Source organism: Bos indicus x Bos taurus, chromosome 24 (assembly GCF_003369695.1).
Source record: "Bos indicus x Bos taurus breed Angus x Brahman F1 hybrid chromosome 24, Bos_hybrid_MaternalHap_v2.0, whole genome shotgun sequence".
Classification (NCBI taxonomy): domain Eukaryota; kingdom Metazoa; phylum Chordata; class Mammalia; order Artiodactyla; family Bovidae; genus Bos; species Bos indicus x Bos taurus.
Window position 1 is genome coordinate 58,197,612 of NC_040099.1, and position 16,797 is coordinate 58,214,408.

At 45.4% G+C, this 16,797-nt stretch overlaps 1 protein-coding gene across 5 annotated transcripts in view; it reads left to right on the top strand.

Moving 5' to 3' along the window:
* The first annotated feature begins 2,229 nt into the window (after positions 1 to 2,229).
* LOC113882796 (O-acyltransferase like protein) overlaps positions 2,230 to 16,797 on the top strand; it is a 67,736-nt gene continuing 53,168 nt past the window's right edge. For 3 of the 5 annotated variants that reach the window (XM_027525937.1, XM_027525939.1, XM_027525940.1), the window contains exon 1: positions 2,231 to 2,448. In XM_027525937.1, coding sequence (XP_027381738.1) covers positions 2,295 to 2,448 — 154 coding nt within the window. In that variant the 5' untranslated portion in view covers positions 2,231 to 2,294. Of the gene's footprint in view, positions 2,449 to 16,797 lie in introns of all 5 variants that reach the window. The other 2 variants (XM_027525938.1, XM_027525941.1) reach the window with 2 other exon arrangements.

Below are 16,797 nucleotides of genomic sequence, written 5' to 3' on the forward strand. Positions count from 1 at the left end.
AGGTCTTGAAAAGTGAGATTCTCTCTCTCTTTTTTTATGTATGTGGAATTTTAAAAGATCATTTAGGTGGTTTTTATTGCTGATTAAAATGTGGATATGTATTCTGCTCATTAGATTTTTCCCTCTATTGACAAAAGATGGAACACTTCACACTGAATTCTAAAAGGTAATTTCATATTTTCAAGGACTATACAATGTCAACAACTGATGTGGAAATAAGTCCAGGCTTGAGAGATTTTTCTGCTTAATCATTCTTAAATATCCAAATTACCTAAATCTCCAGTATTTTCAATCCTCCCGTTCTTTGCCTTTTATTTATTTATTTTTTAACATTGAAAGTGTTAAGCACAGGAGACACACATGGAATTGAGACCTTTAGCACGAATGTTTATCACTCAAGAACGCTGATGTAATTCAAGGAAACAGCTGAGGTGGGCTGATTGTACGCTTCTATGCATTTACAGATGGGGAAAGGGAACAGCTTCTACTCTGGTTTCTGGTGCCAAGTTAGGTCCATTTTTCAGTCCAAGTTGCTGCTTCCTCCGTGTAGTTCCAGACTGGGTGTTCTCCTCCATGTTTTACACAAGTTGCTGCTTCCTCCGTGTAGTTCCAGACTGGGTGTTCTCCTCCATGTTTTGCACTGACATTTCAGCTTCTACTTCAATTTCAGAACAGTCTCCGGGTGCATAGTAACAGTCGATGTATTCACAGCAGAAAAGAATTTTGAAGGTAGACTCAGAGGGTTTCAAGGTCAGAGGAGACCTTAAAGGTGATTTTTAAAAAGACTATTTGATGACTGAATCTCATCGGTAACGCTCTCATCTAGTGCTCAGTCAATCTTTGGATACTACCAAGGGCAGAGCCTCATTGGAAAAGACTCTGATGCTGGGAGGGATCGGGGGCAGGCGGAGAAGGGGACGACAGAGGATGAGATGGCTGGATGGCATCACTGACTCGATGGACATGAGTCTGAGTGAACTCCGGGAGTTGGTGATGGACAGGGGAGCCTGGTGTGCTGTGATTCACGGGGTCGCAGAGTCGGACACGACTGAGCGACTGAACTGAACTAAACTGAACTGAAGGGCAGAGACTGCTCTACCATTGGAAAGAGCCCAGTTCATCTTTGGGTAGTTTTGACTAGAAAACTCTTCACTGTTTCAGAACTGTCCTTTTGTAACTTGGAGCTAATGATCTATTTTTTTCAAGAACTATTCACCCTGTATCACTTTAACTGCTTCTGCGCCTGAATCTTTTCTCTTTATATAATAACCATAACAGAATAATAATAAATCACAATAGCCACTATTTATTAAGGGTCTTTATAGGTCAGACGGCTTCCCAGGTGGCGCTAGTGGTAAAGAGCCTGTCTGACAATGCAGGAGACTTGAGACGCAGGTTCGATCACTGGGTTGGGAAGATCCCCTGGAGAAAGGAATTCCTACCCACTCCAATATTCTTGCCTGGAGGATCCCATGGACAGAGGAGCCTGGCGGGCTACAGTCCAGGGGGTCACCAAGAGCTGGACACGACTGACTGACTTTCACTTACAGAGGTTATTATTTAAGGACAGACTTCCTAGAAAGAAAGTATCTATACCATGAGAAATCCGGATCCACACATTTCATACTTTTTTAAGGTAGATGAACACAGTCACCCTGGTCTTTTCCAGCATCGTTTGCTTCGTCGGACGTGCATCCTAAGCCCCCTGGGATGAAGTGGGTGTTTATTTGTCCTACCACAATACCCGGTGTTTCCGTGGGGAGGTTCATCACTCCCACTTGTGGCTTTCAAATCCGGCAAACATATTAACAGAGGCAGAAAATGCCCAGATGATGACGCAGAAGCCCTTCTTTGCTTAGCATTTCCTGAACGTTCTATAGATTGGATTCACACTCATTCTTGGATAAAAACCCAACCCTGCCACCTCACTTCCTCCATTCGCTTATTTGTTAAACCCAGAGATGTACACAAGGCATCTAACGCGAGAAAGTCTAGGCTAGTCCCTATTAACTGGAAATGTTAATCCGCATAACTAAAGGAAGCCAGGTGGTCAGCGGCCCCCACATCCACAGGGCGATTTTACTCAACAATAACAAGTCGTACACAAATCGGTTTCCATGGTTTGTTCAATGCGGCCGCTTTGCAGGTGGCGGAGGAGACACAGCTTGTCTCTGCACGTTAAAGCGCGAGAATGTCACATTTCCCCCCAACACGTTGTGGTCTGGTGTTTTATAAATGCAAGGTCTTGTCTAGGAGGGAAATTTTGCCCTGCCAGGCGAAGGTCTTCACCGAAGATGGCCCTGACTTTGCTGCTTTGTCTCCTCTCTTTTCAATTTCAGTTGCCTTTTGTTTTTCCTGCAAGAAATGTTTCTCTCAAGTGCATGCAGGACTTTGAAGAATTCCTTTCTGATCTGAATTCAGTGGAGCCCAAAGAATATGCTCTAAGAAGTAAGTAGGTTTTTCCTGGCCCGTTGGGTAGCTGAACATGGGGCAGACAGGTTTGGACTTGGGATGTTCTAGAAAAGCTCTTGAGAATTAAAAACCCCGGACCAAATAGGAAAGACAAGAGATGCTCAATTTACAATTTGCACCAGGAATCAAGAAGGAAGAAGGAATTTTAACTTCAGAAGGCACTAGAGAGAGTGGTATTAATTCCAGCCAGAAGGAATTTCATGAGGACCAGTTTCTCAATGAGATGACGATTATTTGTAAATTGTACGATGCTGTTTACTATTTTTGAAGTTGATAACATTTCACCACTGTATGAGATAGCTTGGTTTATTTCTTTCTCTAGACATTTAGTCTGCATTTGAAAAAGAACTGCTTCACTGTTTAGGAAACAGGTCTGCCCATTGTATGTTTGATGGTAAATTCTGAGGAGTATTTTGGTGAACATATTGGCTCGGATTGTGTATAATAAATTTGATTGTAGCCAGACCTCTTTGCATGCGATATGGATGGACAGCAGGCTGCAGTAATTTTATTTTTTGTTAGTTTTCCAGAATTATTTTCACAGCTAAAGGGACATATACATTCCTGTCAGAAAGTGGCAAGAAATCAGATTCATTTTCAGTGGGATAACCTCTCCAGGAGAATGATTCCTTCTTGATGCTGATGTAAACCGCTAAGGAGGAAAAATGTAAAAACTCACTTTTTCCAAAGCCAGAAACATTCTTACAGCAATTTTCATTTCCATTTAACACATGAATAATTTACTTTGTATTGGGAAATCCAATTAGGAACATAATATACGTATTAAAGATAAACAAAAGTTTTGATCTAATATTGAGTAATTCAAAATGGCACATGACTTGAAGCAATTACTTCAAATTATATATTCTTTTAGTTAATGAAATGATAGGGTGATACGTATCCAATGGATTCAATAGCCATCTTCAAGTTTTATTTTGGAATTGAATATGTTTTTCTGTAATACTTGGTAATATTGACAGGGAACATTCTGACAAACACAGGCCAAATAAGCTGGCCAAGAAAATCCATCAGGGTTCGGTGAGTCCTGGTGATGTGACGGTGGGAGGCATTGTCATCGTTAGTCACAGTCTTGTTAGTGCTTTATCTGTCCCGTACGTTACTCTGGTCGTGCACCTACGGTGTTCCATCTGTAGGCACATGGACATTGACACCTTATTTATTTATTTCTTTTTTTAGTTGTAGAAGTGTCCCAAAGTCGAACGGTCCAAGAAAGAGCTGACTGATGTGTATAAATGGGGCAGAGGACCATCAGTGGGTGGGTGAATACTACTATCTGGCGGTGTGACTGAGTTTCGTTCTAGCGCATCCCCAACGCCCTTGGCGTCGTTGCTTTGACGGGGTGTCTGAGATTTCGAGCGTAGAACGCGGTTCTGACCTTTGTTCTCAGCGTGGTTTTCCTGACAGTCATGTGGATGGAAAAATAATGAAAGTCAGTATTTAGAGAGTATGTGTACATGGCGAGTGCTGCTCCCGGCCCAGAGCAAGAGTTGTCTCTCGTTCAGTCCTAATGCCCTTCCCCACCCGTGGGGAGGACATTATTTTCGCCTCTGTTTTATAAGTGAGCCACAAAGATGCAAAGCATCTTGCCAAAATAAGTGATGCAGGTAGGATTTGGAACCAGGTCATCTGATTCCCAAGCCTGCATTTTCAATTACTGCCCCAAATAAACAGCAGCCAGAGAAACAAGACCAAAAATAGTCATCAGCAAAAAAAAAAAAAAAAGAATGAAGCAGAAACACATGTATCAATATGAAGGGAATATGCAAAAATAACATCAAGGAAAAACAGTCGTGGAAGAATATATATATATATATATATAGTAGGTGAAGTTTCAAAAATTCAAGTTAAGGTGCTCTATTGCTTTGGGGGACATACGTACCTGGTACAAAAGGAAAGAAATGCATGAGAACGATAACCTCCACATTCGGTTAGAGGTAGCCCTGCAGTGGGGGTGGTCAGAGTAGGGATGTCACTGGGAATCCATCAGGGTCAAGTTGTGTTTTTTAAGCTGGGCGACTGCAACACAGGTGTTTGTTTGTTTTTTTCCTTTGTGCCTTTTTAAGATATTAAATGTTGCATAGTAATGTTTTAAAACTCCATCCCCAATCCAAAGCACAGAGATGACACCAGCAGAACCTCTGATAATGAGTGGGGTCTGAGGAATTAAGTGGAGGCAGAGGGTGCTTGAAATTCAGGCAGACGTGTTTGTTTTTGCAGAAGGGAATTGGTGTCTTTGCTGCTGTGGAACAGTAGAGAGCTTGGTGTTAGAGCCTAAGACAGACGCTCAGTCTGGAGGAGGAGGCTGGATTGGAGAGGGTGGAGCTTATGGAAGGGACGAGTCCAGGAGCACGACTCTAAGATGAGGTTTCCGTGCGTCCTTCCCTCCATCCTTCTCCATTAAAGAGAACAGACTCCAACCATCGCTATTTGAAGGCTTTCCTTTTGCCACCCTCTGGGCCCCTGTCTGATTCTATCCCCCACCTCTGCCGGCATTCTCAGGCCAGCGTTCTGGCCCCTCTGCTTCTGATTTTTTGTTTTATTCCTTTGTCTATTTCTGGCCGCCCTGGGTTTTTGTTGCTGCGCTCGGGCTTTCTCTGGTTGCCTCTCGCTGTGGGGCTCCTTCTGTCGTGGGGCGCAGGCCCAGGCTGCGGGCTGCAGCAGTTTCCGTGGCAGCCTCATTAGCTGTGGCCCGTGGGCTTTAGAGAGATCCCTTAGTAGCTGCGGCCCCCAGGGTTAGCTGATCCAAGGCAACGTGGGATCCTCCCAGGCCAGAGACTGAACGGGTATCTCTTGCATTGCAAGGTGGATATTCTTAACCACTGGACCACCAGGGAACCTCTTGTTTTGCTTTTATACTCCACAATCCTCAACAATCTACATTCAATCACTTACATGAAAATTGCAGCCGCAAAGATCTCTGGCAGCTTCTCTGCCGACTGGTCATTTCTTTCTCCATTTTCTTTCTCCTTGACCGTGGTGGTGTCAACTATCTTCCTTCTTAACACTCACCTCTTTCTAACTCAAGGATCGTCCTTCCTTACGGGGGTTTGTCTTCTCTCTCCACCTCTTTCTGCCTGCGCCTTCCCACGGCTCTTTTCCTCACTGTCCCTCCCTTGTAAACAGAACCCCGTCTCAGGAACAAGGCATTGCCCCACAGACACTGCTGGGCCAGCAGGCCTGGCACCTGGGCTCTCGTCCTGTTTAGGCCGAGAACCAGCCATGTGCTTGGCCCCAGCCAAGCCGTTCACTTTGCTAAACGAGTTTTCCCACCCATGAAGTAGAGAGCTTGTGCTTCTCAGAGTGTGAGGGTCTGCAGCAGCTTAAAAATGTTCTAATTTCTCCGCTCAGCAGTCTGCTCTAGCCGGGGTCAAGTGTTTAAGGTGAATGTCCAACGCAGGGACTTTTAAGGGTTAAATCACATAAATTAACAATTGGGTAGAGTATGTTAGGGAGAAGGGAATGGCAACCCACTCCAGTGTTCTTGCCTGGAGAATCCCAGGAACGGAGGAACCTGGTGGGCTGCAGTCTATGGGGTCACACAGAGTCAGACGCAACTGAAGCAACTGAGCAGCAGCAGAGTATGTTAAGAACAAAAGGAATGAATACTCAAAAGTCATCACTTCCTAATGGTTGTATTGCATCTGGCCATCACCTGTACTCTTTAAATTTTTTAAATTTTTAATTTATATTCTTTATTTGGCTGCGCCAGGTCTCAGCCACAGCACGAGGGATCTTCAGTCATTCACTGAAGATGGCATGTGGGACCTTTAGTTGCGGCTTGTGGGATTTAGTTCCCTGACCAGGGGTCAAACCCAGGCCTCCCACACTGGGAGTGTGGAGTCTTAGCCACTGGACCCTCAGGGAAGTCCCCGTCGTCTGTACTCCCAAACGAGCCTGTGCGGTGGAGATGTACTGCTGGGCTACTGGCCATGAACCTCCGAGCTCAAGCTCGGGGACGGCAGGCTAGGGGCTTGAAGTCAGCGGCGGAAGTTTATTCACCGCACAAGTCAGCAATCCCTGCAGGTCAGGACTTGTGTTGTTGACTGTCTAGACTTCAGAAGTTGATGGAGAAAATGCTACAAATGAAAACTTAAACTGTGTGTTATGTCTATAGCCTTCACATTATAAATAGCACCCACAACTGTCATTCAGCAAAAACATGGCTCACATCCTGGACGAATGGGTGAAGCTCTGGCATATCTTCCTGGCTTCACATCCGCATTACTCATGAGGATGGACAAAAATATCACCCGCCATTTATGTGGGGATGACACTCATTGGTGTCATAGGCATAATCATAGGTTGGCGACAGAAAATGAGAATTTGGCAAAAATTAATGAAAGCATTCTGTGAGCATCAATTGGCTATGTATGGAATTTATAACAGGAGTATTATTATTTTTAAAATGATATTTACATTTTTAATGAGACATAGCTTATTTTGTTTTTAATATTTATTTGGCTGTGCCAAATCTTAGCTGTGGCCTGTGGGATCTCGTTCCCTGATCAGGGATCAAACGTGGGTCTGTGGCATTGGGAGCTCAGGGTCTCAGCCCCGGGACCACATTTCTTCCTGTTTTTCCTTCCCTTTTGTTCTATCCCCGCTTTGGTTCTCCACCCCCACACCTACTTGTTTTCCTTGCTGTGTTTCTAATATTAGATTTTAATACAAAATGGTGAATTCGTTTAGTGAATGTGTTTAGTCTCTAAGCCGTGTCTGGCTCTTTTGCGACTGCATAGACTGTAGCCCGCCAGGCTCCTCTGTCCATGGGATCTCCCAGTCAAGAGTACTGGAGTGGGTTGCCATTTCTTCTCCAGGGGATCTTCCTGATGCAGGGATCAAACACTGCTTCTCCTGCATTGGCAGGCAGATTCTTTACCACTGAGCCACCTAGGAAGCCCTTAGTGAATATGTGATCCTTATTAAATACATATGGAGATAGAGGTACATCTATATATCCATATACCCTTTCATTCTAATCTGGGGACTTCCTGCCTTTGGCTTTATTATGTATGTTCTAGAATAATGATTTCATGTCTCCCGTCTGAATATCTTAGCTTCTTCCATCTTTCCTCTTTTCACCTGGAAACTAAGAAGGGTTTATGCTCTTCCGTGTTGGCACTTGGTATAAATGTTTTAACACATAATTTAAAGAGCAGATAATGAGCAGATGACCAGAACACACAATAGAAACACCATTGAAAGGAGACTCTGAAGCCGTGTTATGTGTCTTCCGTCCTACCAGGCAGCTGATCAGTTATTCCTGCAGGTCTCTCCATGGCTCACGGTGTTCTCCAGTTTCCACCCTCCTAGGGCCCCATCTCTCCGTAATCTTGTTGTGCTTTCCCCGAGCACGTGGCTGCTGCTTCTCTCCAGGCCGCAGCTTCTCCCACCACGGCTCACAAGCTACTTGGTGGTACCCTTGGCTTGGATTACAATCCCCACTTGGAGAATGTTACAGGTTGAACGGTGTCCTCCAAAAAGATATGTTGAAACCCCAAGTCCTGGCACTGTGGTCCACGATCCTGTTTGGAAACAGGATCTTTACAGATGTGATCAAGTTATGGTGGGGCTATCAGTTCAGTCGCTCAGTCATGTCCGACTCTTTGTGACCCCATGAATCGCAGCACGCCAGGCCTCCCTGTCCATCACCAACTCCCAGAGTTTCATCAGACTCACGTCCATCGAGTCAGTGATGCCATCCAGCCATCTCATCCTCTGTCAGCCCCTTTTCCTCCTGCCCCCAATCCCTCCCAGCATCAGAGTCTTTTCCAATGAGTCAACTCTTTGCATGAGGTGGCCAAAGTACTAGAGTTTCAGCTTTAGCATCTTTCCTTCCAAAGAAATCCCAGGGCTGATCTCCTTCAGAATGGACTGCTTGGATCTCCTTGCAGTCCAAGGGACTCTCAAGAGTCTTCTCCAACACCACAGTTCAAAAGCATCAATTCTTCGGCACTCAGCCTTCCTCACCGTCCAACTCTCACATCCATACATGACCACAGGAAAAACCATAACCTTGACTAGACGAACCTTTGTTGGCAAAGTAATGTCTCTGCTTTTGAATATGCTATCTAGGTTGGTCATAACTTTCCTTCCAAGGAGTAAGCGTCTTTTAATTTCACGGCTGCAGTCACCATCTGCAGTGATTTTGGAGCCCAAGAAAATAAAGTCTGACACTGTTTTCACTGTTTCTCCATCTATTTACCAGGAAGTGATGGGACCAGATGCCGTGATCTTCATTTTCTGAACGTTAAGCTTTAAGCCAACTTTTTCACTCTCCTCTTTTACTTTCATCAAGAGGCTTTTTAGTTCCTCTTCACTTTCTGCCATAAGGGTGGTGTCATCTGCATATCTTAGGTGATTGCTATTTCTCCCAGCAATCTTGATTCCAGCTTGTGTTTCTTCCAGTCCAGCGTTTCTCATGATGTACTCTGCATAGAAGTTAAATAAGCAGGGTGACAATATACAGCCTTGACGTACTCCTTTTCTGATTTGGAACCAGTCTGTTGTTCCATGTCCAGTTCTAACTGTTGCTTCCTGACCTGCATACATGTTTCTCAAGAGGCAGGTCAGGTGGTCTGGTATTCCCATCTCTTGAAGAATTTTCCACAGTTTATTGTGATCCACACAAAGGCTTTGGCATAGTCAAGAAATCAGAAATAGATGTTTTTCTGGAACTCTCTTGCTTTTTCCATGATCCAGCAGATGTTGGCAATTTGATCTCTGGTTCCTCTGCTTTTTCTAAACCCAGCTTGAACATCTGGAAGTTCATGGTTCATGTATTGCTGAAGCCTGGCTTGGAGAATTTTGAGCATGACTTTACTAGCATGTGAGATGAGTGCAATTGTGCGGTGGTTTGAACATTCTTTGGCATTGCCTTTCTTTGGGATTGGAATGAAAACTGACCTTTTCCAGTCCTGTGGCCACTGCTGAGTTTTCCAAATTTGCTGGCATCTTGAGTGCAGCACTTTCACAGCATCATCTTTCAGGATTTGAAATAGCTCAACTGAAATTCCATCACCTCCACTAGCTTTGTTCATAGTGATGCTTTCTAAGGCCCACTTGACTTCATATTCCAGGATGTCTGGCTCTAGGTCAGTGCCTGACTGTTATTCAGTTGCTCAGTCATGTCCAACTCTTTGAAACCCCATGGACTGCAGCACACCAGGCTTCCCTGTCCTTCACCATCTCCCAGAGTTTGCTCAAACTCATGTCCAATTGAGTCAGCTATGCCACCCAACCATCTCATCCTTTGTCACCCCCTTCTCCTCCTGCCCTCAATCTTTCCCAGCATCAGGATCTTTCCCAATGAGTCGGCTCTTCACATTAGGGACGGTCCAAATCCAATGACTCATGTCCTTATAAGAGGGAAATATAGGAATTCCCCGGTGGTGCAGTGCTTAGGGTTCCATGCTTCCGTTGCAGGGAGCACGGATTTGACCCCTGGTTGGGGAACTAAGATCCCACATGCTGTGTGGTGTGGCCACAAAATGAAAAAAAGGAAACAGACACACAGACAGACACCCAGGGAGAAATGCTGCCTAACGACCAGGGCAGAGAAGGAGTGGGTGTGTTTAAGAGCCAAGGATCTCCAAGGACTGCCGGCAGATTCTCCTCCGGAGCCTCTAGACGGAACCAACCCTCCTGACCCCTTGATTTCGGACTTCTAGTCTCCAGAACCATGGGACAAAAAACTTCTGTTGTGTCAGGCCACCCAGTTAGTGGTGTTTGTTAACACAGCTGCAGGAAACAAATACAGAGAGTTATGGCCTCTCGAAACCAACCACCCTCCAGAATAAAAAATCATGTGTTTATTATCTGAGATGAAAATAAAAAAGCAAAGCAAGCGGTCTCAGGTAGGTCTTGGAACTCATTTTCCTTGTGATGTCCCAGGCCCACCCACGGCCACTCCATCGAGTCCAAGCAGACCCATTTGCAGCCCTCTCTGCAGGGGAGGCCTCTCAGGGGGAGTCGATTTATACGGAATTAAAACTGCTCAGCATATTGAGGCCCCGATGGTTTCACATAAAGTCTGCATTTTCCTGCACTTTGCTCCTCAGGGAAACAAGGAGACGGATGGAGGGAGGTTTCTGGTTCCCGGGCAGCTGGCAGGGCTTTTCATTTCCTGTTTTCTCCAAGCTCCTCACATCCTTGAAATCTTCCCCAAGCAGCTGCCTTTGCTGTAAAACTCTCCTAACGCTTCGAGTCCCTTCTCCCGGCCCTCGGCCCTCAGCCCCCTCTAATGGCTGTGTTGCTCATCTTCCTACTCTGACTGATCACCCCCTCCCTTTGGCTTCATCATTTATCTCTTGGAGTGATTATTTCCTGTCTCATCCTCTCTTCTGAAAACCGAGGCTTAGTATAGGGGGCGGGCCACAGGGCCACTCACTTGGCTAGCCAGTCAAGGCCCCAGCCCTGCCTCTGATCTCTGGTCCTCAGTGGAAGACTGACCATCTGCTTGATTTAAATTCTCAGAACATTGCCTCTTTTCCCATCTGGCTGTCAGTCTGGAGGGCATTTTATTCAAGGCCACCCCCTCCACTGGTGCTGAAGCTAGGGTCAGAAAAGACGCTGAAACCAAGAAAAGCTCATAATACAGAAAGGGCGACAGCGTGGGCTTCACTGAAATGTCTGGGTTAACTGGATTTCAAATATCCATGTTGTTGTAGGCTGAAACCTAGATCCCCAAAGACCTCTCATTCTAACCCCTGGGACCTGTGAATATTACCTTATATGGAAACAAGCTGTTGTTGCTCAGTGGCTCAGTCGTGTCCGACTCTTTGTGACCCCATGGACTGCAGCACACCAGGCTTCCCTGTCCTTCACCATCTCCTGGAGTTTGCTCAACTTATGTTCATTGAGTTGGTGATGCCATCCCACCATCTTATCCTCTGTCATCCCCTTCTCCTCCTGCCTTCAATCTTTCCCAACATCAGGGTCTTTTCAAATGAGTCAGTTCTTTGCATCAGGTGGTCAAAGTATTGGAGCTTCAACTTCAGCATCAGTCCTTCCAATGAATATTCAGGGTTGATTTCCTTTAGGATGGACTGGTTGGATTTCCTTTCTGTCCAAGGGATCTGCAGATATGTTTATATTAAAGATTCTGAGATGAGAAGGTTACCCTGGCTTACCCAGGTGGACCCGAAATGCAATCACAAGGATCCTTAGAAGAGGGAGGGACGAGGAGGAGGGAGGTTTGACACAGAGGAGAAGATGCAACCACAGAGACAGATCAGAGTGACATGACCGCAAGCCAAGGGACGCTGGCAGCCACAAGAGGCTGGAAGAGGCAAAGGATGATGGATTCTCCCCTGAGGCGTCCAGAAGGAGCACAGCTGTACTGACACATTGATTTTGGCTCAGTGATACTGATTTTGCACCTCTGGCCTCCAAAACTGTGAGAGAATAAATTTCTGTGTCTTTTAAAAAATATTCACTTATTTATCATTTGTTTGGCTGTACTGGGTCTTAGTTGGGGACACAGGATCTTTGTTGCATCATGCAAGATGTTAAGGGCAGGACTCTCTAGTGGTGGCCCTGGGGCTCAGCAGTTGTCATGTGTGGGCTTAGTTGCTCCTGAGAATGTGGGATCTTAATTCCCCAACCAGGGATCAAACCAGCACCCTCTACTAACATTGTGAAAAGTGTTAGTGGCTTAGTCGTGTCTGACTCTTTGAGACGGCAGACTGTAGCCCACCAGGCTCCTCTGCCCATGGCATTCTCCCGGCAAGAATACTGGAGTGGGTAGCCATTCCCTTCTCCAGGGGATCTTCCCAAACCAAGGATCGAACCCAGGTCTCCTGCATTGCACCAGGCAGATTCTTAACCACTAGACCACCAGGGAAGTCCAAATTTCTGTGGTTTTAAGCCACCAAGTTTGTGATAATTTGTAACAGCAATCACAGGAAACTAATATACATACTATTCTCGTTGTAGTCCAAGTTTAATAGTTGGCCAGATGCAAGGTGGACTGCCAGGAGACGTTTGCAAAGAGCCTGATTCAGGAACTTGGATATCAGATCAATAGCACATTCTTATCTTTTATCCACAAGGAGATCCCTGACAACTGATGCTTAGCATTTATGTGCATCAGCCGCAGAGCAAGGACTATTCAATTCTAGTTTTAAAAAATCTCCGGTGTAACACAGCCATCTGGTAGGTGCTTAATAAATATTTTCTGTAGATGCTGACGGAGAAGGCAATGGCACCCCACTCCAGTACTCTTGCCTGGAAGATCCCGTGGACGGAGGAGCCTGGTAGGCTGCAGTCCATGGGGTCACACAGAGTCGGACACGACTGAGCGACTTCACTTTCTCGCATTGGAGAAGGAAATGGCAACCCACTCCAGTGTTCTTGCCTGGAGAATCCCAGGGACTCGGGAGCCTGGTGGTCACAGAGTCAGACACGACTGAAGCGACTTAGCAGTAGCAGCAGCAGTAGATGCTCAAGATGACTTATGCTTTCAGGATTTGTTTGTGGCTGAGCATTCTAGAAGCTTCTGCTGCCTTCACCTTCCTGATATAGATAGGCGCATTCATATTTTAAAATTTAAGATCACTGACCAAGGTCTTTTTTTCCTCCATTTAAAGCCACAAATTGATCACTTCTGCATTTTAATATCCACATATCATCACCAAGACAGAAAACGTGTCTGCCAATTAGCTCAGCAGAACTGTTTTTAATCTTTTGGAAATGAAAACTTGGAACAACCGGCGTGTGATTTGAAGTAGCAGGTGGAATTAATCTTTAGTTTATTCTATCCCTCCCTCCCATGAAAATCACAGTGTATTTAGATCGGGATGGGGGCCCCTGGCTGGCATCTCAGGATGTTGACAGAAACTAATCAAGGGTAAGGCAGGAAAAGGACAACCTGTCCATTCGAATTCATAATCAGAAAGGAAGTAAATCTAATTGGAAATGTCCACAGCATGCAAAATAACCTCAGCTAGAAAACCATAAATCCAATCCATTTACGAAACAAAACACCAATTGGAAAGAAAACTAGAGTTTAATCTTCTCAAATGAAGAATTAGGTATCTCTCTCTCTGTCCTGCAGGGACTCATCCAAGGGTCAAGACAGGCTCTTACAGCTCCAGATCCTTAAACTTTAGGCTACCAGGTTTGGGATACTTAGTGATGAAGAAGGGAATTTGGAAATTATGCAGTCTATTTCTAATAAGGGTCTTCCCAGATGGCTCAAGCGGTAAGGAATCCGCCTGCAATGCAGGAGACACAGGAGACGGAGATTTGATCGCTGGGTCGGGAAGATCCCTAGGGAAGGAAATGGCAACCCACTGCAGTGTTCTTGCTTGGAAAACCCAATGGACAGAGGAGCCTGGTGGGCTACAGTCCATGGGGTTGCAAAGAGTCCGACATGACTGAGCACGCACATGTGTTTCTAATAAGTACATCCAGTTTTGTTCTTGACACAGAGAAGAACTTACATTTGTGGAGCTGGATTTGGGGCATTCGAACTTAGGTTTTTCAAAATTTAAGGCAATTAATTCAGTGAATGTTTATTGACCTCTTGGTCTGAAACATGCTTGGATGAAGGCACAGCCCCTCCGTCACAGGGGAGACGGCCAGCGGTGACAGGCCTTCCAGCGTGTTGGACTAGGCGAGAGTCTGGGCGGCTTCCTGGAGCGGACCATCCCCCGCCCCAGACTCCCAGGGTGATTCAGCGTTGGAGGGGCAGACAGGAAGGAGGGACATTCCAGGCAGAAAGACAGGCAAGTGCGGGCCTGGTGCCTCCTGTATAATGGAGCAGAGGAAACGGGTGTGGGTGTGGGACGATGAGCCTGGAGAAGCAGGTCTGGTCACGAAAGGCCTTTTAAACTGAGCTCAAGTCTGGAAATGATCTGAAAGAGCATTGCAATCAAGCCTGACTGCACAGAGCATCTCCTGGGAGTTTTTTTTTTTAAGGTCTGTTATGACTTTTATTTCCCAACAATGACCAGGTTAATACAACATAATTTGCAGATACAATTGCCCTCCACTAATTGTATTTTGTCCTACACTTCTCAATACTGTACAATTCCAATCTTTGATAATTAAAAAAAACAGGAAAAAAAAGGGGGGAAGCTATTAACTAAATGGAACAATGTCAAATTAGATGCAAAAAAAATTATATCCTGGAAACTTTTGAAAAAACAATTAATGCCCTCGCCTCTCCCCTGGCCGATTAAGTCACTCTGTGAGGAGGAAGCCTGGGCCTTAGCATATTTTAAAAAGTTGCTCCAGGTGATTCTAATGTCTGCCCAGGATTGAGAATCCTGGCTCTAGATAAGAGATCTGCCAGGTTTTTCTCTAAAGAAACAGACGGTAAATATTTTCGGCTCTGTGGGCCTTACAGTCTCCGTTGCAACTACTCAGTTTTGTCTGCATTAACGAAGCAGCGTTGGTAATAGGTAAACAGATGAGATGGCTGTACTGCAAGAAAATCACGTATAAAAACAGGCAGGCCCGGTTCACCAACTCCTGCTTGAGATTATGGAATACCTGAAAAGAAATTTTTAAAATACTGATTTTAAAATTTCTGTTCATATTTTATCGTATATACACTCTATTTGCTAAATAATATGTGAGTCTCATAATCATCAGTTACTTGGACTTCCTTCTCCAAGAGTTGCCCGTTCATATCCTTAGCAGATTTTCAATCAGTTACTTTGACTTTTAAAACATTTCTGATTTCTAAGGTTCTTTATATGATCTGAATACAATTCTTTTCTAAAACTATAATTGTATTGATTTATTTGTTGTTGGCTGAGCCAGGCGGCCTCTGTTGCCGCGAGCTGGCTTTCTCTAGCTGCGGTGCGACGGCTTCTCCTGGCGGGAGCACGGCTCTAAGGCGTGTGGGCTCGGTACTGGCACACGGGCCTAGCTGCTCCATGCCATGTGTGGTCTTCTCAAACCAGGGGTTGAGCCTGTGTCCCCTGCACTGACAGGCGGATTTTTCACCCACTGAACCACCATGGAGGTCCTGAATACAATTTTTTTTTTCTGAATACAATTCTTTATCCAAGTTATTAATACAGTAGATACATCCTCTCCCTTGACAGCTACCTTTTAACTTCTGTTCATGGTGCCTTGGAGGTGTTGTAAGAAGGGGAGGGACTTGGTCAATCTTGTGATTCAGGCTGTTTAGCTTAAAAGATGGTCACTGGCTGTAAGTGACCGTGGACACCAGCTCTAAGGTTTTGAGTGTGGTCAGAGCTGAGGAGAGTCACTCCCACGGGAGGGAAAAGGGAAGAGTCAGTTATACTCATTCTGGCAATAACCCAGAACCATAAAATAGAGGCCAGTGATATCAGACACCCACTGTTAAGCCCAAGCGGCCAGCGCAGCAGAACAGAAGAGGACAGGGTTCACAGCGAAGGTCTGGTTACCTTCGGCAGCTCAGCAGGGACCATCTTCCCAGTTATGGCCGGGAAGCCTTCAAAATAACAAACTACTTTCTTAAAGAGCACTCACGTAAGCCAAATGCAATTGCTTCAACCTGATTCTGCATTATATCTCAGGAACCCAGTCATTAGTCGAAACAGAGGCAGAACTGCTGTGTGATTTGCCAGCTGTATTTGGGTTTTCTCCCCACTCATTCTAAGGAAGATCAATATCTTTAGCTACAGATAAGAACTGACAACCAAAACAGGGTCTTTTTGTGTATTTTAGGGGGCAAAAAGTTAGAGGTTAAGATTAAAATGAATTTGAACACACAGCTCTGATTCTCATTTGCTAGTTTGAATACTCAGCTCTGAATCTTGCTAGCAATTAAACAGAAGTAGATTTGTATTGAAGTGTATAGTACTTATCACCTCTGTGCTTCAGATTTCTCACTGTCCTGTCACTTAACAACGATGTGGTCCTGGGCGAGTGACCTGAGCTCCCTGTGCCTCGGAAACTGACATTGGTGCAATGTGTGTGTATAGTTCTGTATCATTTAAGCACACGTGTAGATCTGTGTAACTCATACCACAATCAAGACACAGGGATTCATCACCACAAACCTACCTCTTGCAACCACTTTGTAGACATGCGCAACGCCCTCCCTCCACCATCACCAGCGTCATAACCCTTAGCAACCAGTTGTAATTATGTGTGTTGTGCGTCAAGTCGATTCGGCAGTGTCTGACTCTTTGTGACCCTGTGGGCTGTAGACAACCAGCCTTCTCTGCTCCTGGGATTCTCCAGGCAAGAACACTGGAGCGGGCTGCCGTGCCCTCCTCCAGGGCATCTTCCCGACCCAGGGGCTGCACCCGCGTCTTTTATGTCTCCTGCATTGGCAGGCGGGCTCTTTACCACTAGGCC